Source organism: Emiliania huxleyi (assembly GCF_000372725.1).
Source record: "Emiliania huxleyi CCMP1516 unplaced genomic scaffold EMIHUscaffold_248, whole genome shotgun sequence".
Classification (NCBI taxonomy): domain Eukaryota; phylum Haptophyta; order Isochrysidales; family Noelaerhabdaceae; genus Emiliania; species Emiliania huxleyi.
Window position 1 is genome coordinate 65,534 of NW_005200188.1, and position 2,913 is coordinate 68,446.

At 71.0% G+C, this 2,913-nt stretch overlaps 1 protein-coding gene across 1 annotated transcript; it reads right to left on the reverse strand.

The window, feature by feature from the left end:
• Nucleotides 1-1,908: 1,908 nt before the first annotated feature.
• On the reverse strand, nt 1,909-2,676 carry EMIHUDRAFT_237326 (hypothetical protein; the record flags this gene model as incomplete). The annotated part of the gene is made up of 1 exon (XM_005778295.1): nt 1,909-2,676. The coding sequence occupies one exon, from the start codon at nt 2,674-2,676 to the stop codon at nt 1,909-1,911; it is 768 nt and encodes a 255-aa protein (XP_005778352.1).
• Between the last annotated feature and the right edge of the window lie 237 nt (nt 2,677-2,913).

The following is a 2,913-nucleotide window of genomic DNA, read 5'->3' on the forward strand; positions in this document are numbered from 1 at the left end:
TCTGCTCCACCCTTGACCTCCCAACACCAGCCTTCATCAGGAGCCCCATCCCTGCCCGTCCCAGCCCTCTCCAGCCGCCGCCTTTGGCCGCACGCCTGCGGCGCCTTCCCAGACCCTTCTCGTAACCTTCCCGGAACCTTCCCTCCAGTCTCGACTAGCTCGCGCTGCAGCAGCACGCCCCGACAGCCCCTGTCGCTCGCACTGGGCCACCCAGTCCCCCCCCCCCGCCCCCCTCTGCCCACCCCTCTGACCGGCCACACCCAACGATGGTAGGCTGCGACCTTCGACCCGCCCTACAAGTGCAAGTGGGTCGCCGTCGCGGACGACGCGGTGAGCTCGCTTGGCTCGGCGCAGAGCCGCATCGACGCGGCCTCGGCTGCACTGGGCGGCCGTGTGGTCGCCCTCCCGACGCGCCAGGCCGCGGGGGCGGGTGCCGGCGCGACGCTGCTCACCACCCTCCTCGCCCCCGGAACTTGGGCCGAGTGCGACAACGAGATCGCGGCGGTGCGCGCAGCGAAGCTGCGCCGCAACCACGGCCACTCGGCCGTCGTCAGCCTGGTGCGCAACGGCCTCGCCGAACGGCTCCTCGCCGTGGGCGCCAAGCCCGAGGTCCTGCGCACGCTCGCGATCGATGAGGGCGACGTGCTCGCCGAGCGGGAGCTCGAGCGGGCGCTCGAGCGGCGCAGCGCGGCGGCGCCTGGCGAGGAGCCGGCGCTCGTGGACCCGGAGGTGGTGCTGGCCGCGCTGCAGGAGGCGGAGGCGGTGGCGCCGGCGGTGGCCTGATGAGTCCAGAGCCCGGGCTGCCGGGAGGCGCGCGACGCGCAGGCGTTGCGCGAAGAGTGGCACGGGGCGGAGGCCGGCAGCGGCCAGGGACGCGACCGCGGCGGTTTACCCACACACACACACACACACACACACACACACACACACACACACACAGCATGGGGCCGCGCCTTGAGCCCGAACGCTGTGCAGGGGTGCGCTCGTGCACACCCACGCACGCACACACGCACACACGCACACACGCACACACGCACACACGCACACACGCACACACACACAGTCGCACATGCGACATGGCCTGGTTGTCTGGGGGTTTGGAGCTCCGAGAGAGAGAGGGAGGGGGTGGAGAGAGAGAGAGGGAGAGGCACGAGGGTGGCAGCATGCCGTACTGGAGTGGAGGGGTGGCAGGGAGGGCGGGGAGTCTCTGCAGGAGCTGTGGCGGGCCGGCGCGCGACTGCACTTCGACCCGCGCGGCGCGGCGCGCAGCTCTTGTGTGCGTGTGGACATCTCCCCCCGTTGTCGCTCTCCAGTGTTATGTCTCACCCCTCCGCATCGCACTGCAATCCTCGCACGTACTGTTTATTTGTGTAAAGGGTCATCAGGAAGCTGAGACAGACACGTGTTGAGTCACATCGATCTCTGAGGCGGAGAGGCGAGGTGAAAGCGAGCCGCTGCCCCATGCGCGCCACTACACGATTACACACGCACACCGGCTGCGATCGCTCCGGCGGCTTGATGCCCCTCGCCGGGGAAGCACAGGGCGAGAGGACACTACAGGTACCGCATCCGAGCGCCACGCGCCGGCGAGGCAGGCGGGGTCCCGGTCGGCAGGGAGGGAGCAGCAGCACGCCGCAGCCCGCCACATCCTCTGCAACGAGAGGACGTACTAAAGATGCTCCCCGTCAGAGAGCCACGAGCACGAGAGCGGCGCGAGCCGTGCACGAGCCGTGCACGGACGTGGCGCCCCGGCGGCGGAGAGCCGGAGAGGCACCCGGAGCGCCGGCGCGTCGTTCCTAGAGGTGGAGGCACCCCGAGGAGAAAGGGAGCGGAGTAAACTCCCCGCGCGCCGGGGCCCCCCCCCCCCCCCCCCCCTCCCGCTTCCTCCCCGCCAGCTCAATTCGAGCGCTAGTCTGCGGGGGGCATGGATGTGGCGCCCTTGAACCACGGCTTCGACTCGTCCCAGGGCCACTCGACGATGGCAGGGCACAGCGGGCACCGCAGCCGGCCCGCGCGCACAGCCGCCTCAACCTCGGCAGCGGCTCCGGGGCTCTCAAGTTTAGCCGTGATCGCCCTCTTGTCAGCCGGAAGGCCACGCGCGCGTGCCGCCGAGGCGAGCGCCTCCTTAGCGAGGCAGCTCGAGCAGGCCCTGTGATAGCAGGGCCAGTACATGGCTATCCGGACGGCGCGCCCCGCCTTGACATCCTCCTCGCTCGCCACTTCCCCGGTGACGCCGCACATGCAGATGGGGCACGCCGTCACCTCGTCCGTGACGGGCTCGACTCCCTCTCCAATCTTTACGCGGTACTCGGCCAGCCAGTCGAGCGCCTCGATCTCGACCCGGAGGAGGGAGGTGTGCGGCACCGCGTCCCAGCGCGCGCAGCGGTTCCAGCAGTCGCCGTCCTGGTCCGACTTGAGGCGGCGAAAGGTGGCGGCGCGCGCGCGCAGCGTCACGAGAGGCGGAGTCAGGAGCTCCGTCAGTCGCGGCTCCCACGCGTCCCGCCGCTCCGGCTGCGCGTTCTCCAGCACGAGCGCGTGCACCGTGCGCAGAACAGCGGTGTCTGGGTCAGACTCGATGTCGCGCCAGAAGGAGTCGTCCGCATCGGTCGAGCCGCCGAGCTCGGCGCCGGCGCGGGACGCGATGCTCACGACGCCCGTGCGGTACGTGGCGGGCATCAGGTCTGTGAGGGCTGCGACCTCTGCGGGGAGCGGCTCGCACAGCGCCTGCGCCACCGCCGGCTCCGGCGCTGCGCCTTGCGGCCGCCCGGCGGAGGGCGTGGCCCAGCCGAGCCGGGCCGCCGCTGGAGCGGGGACGGCGGCCCGGCCAGCCGTGGGGCTGTCCGGCGGCTGCCCCATGGCGTGCACGCCGCTGTCCGGAGGCAGCCCGCTAAAGAAAATTGCTTGTGCTGTTTT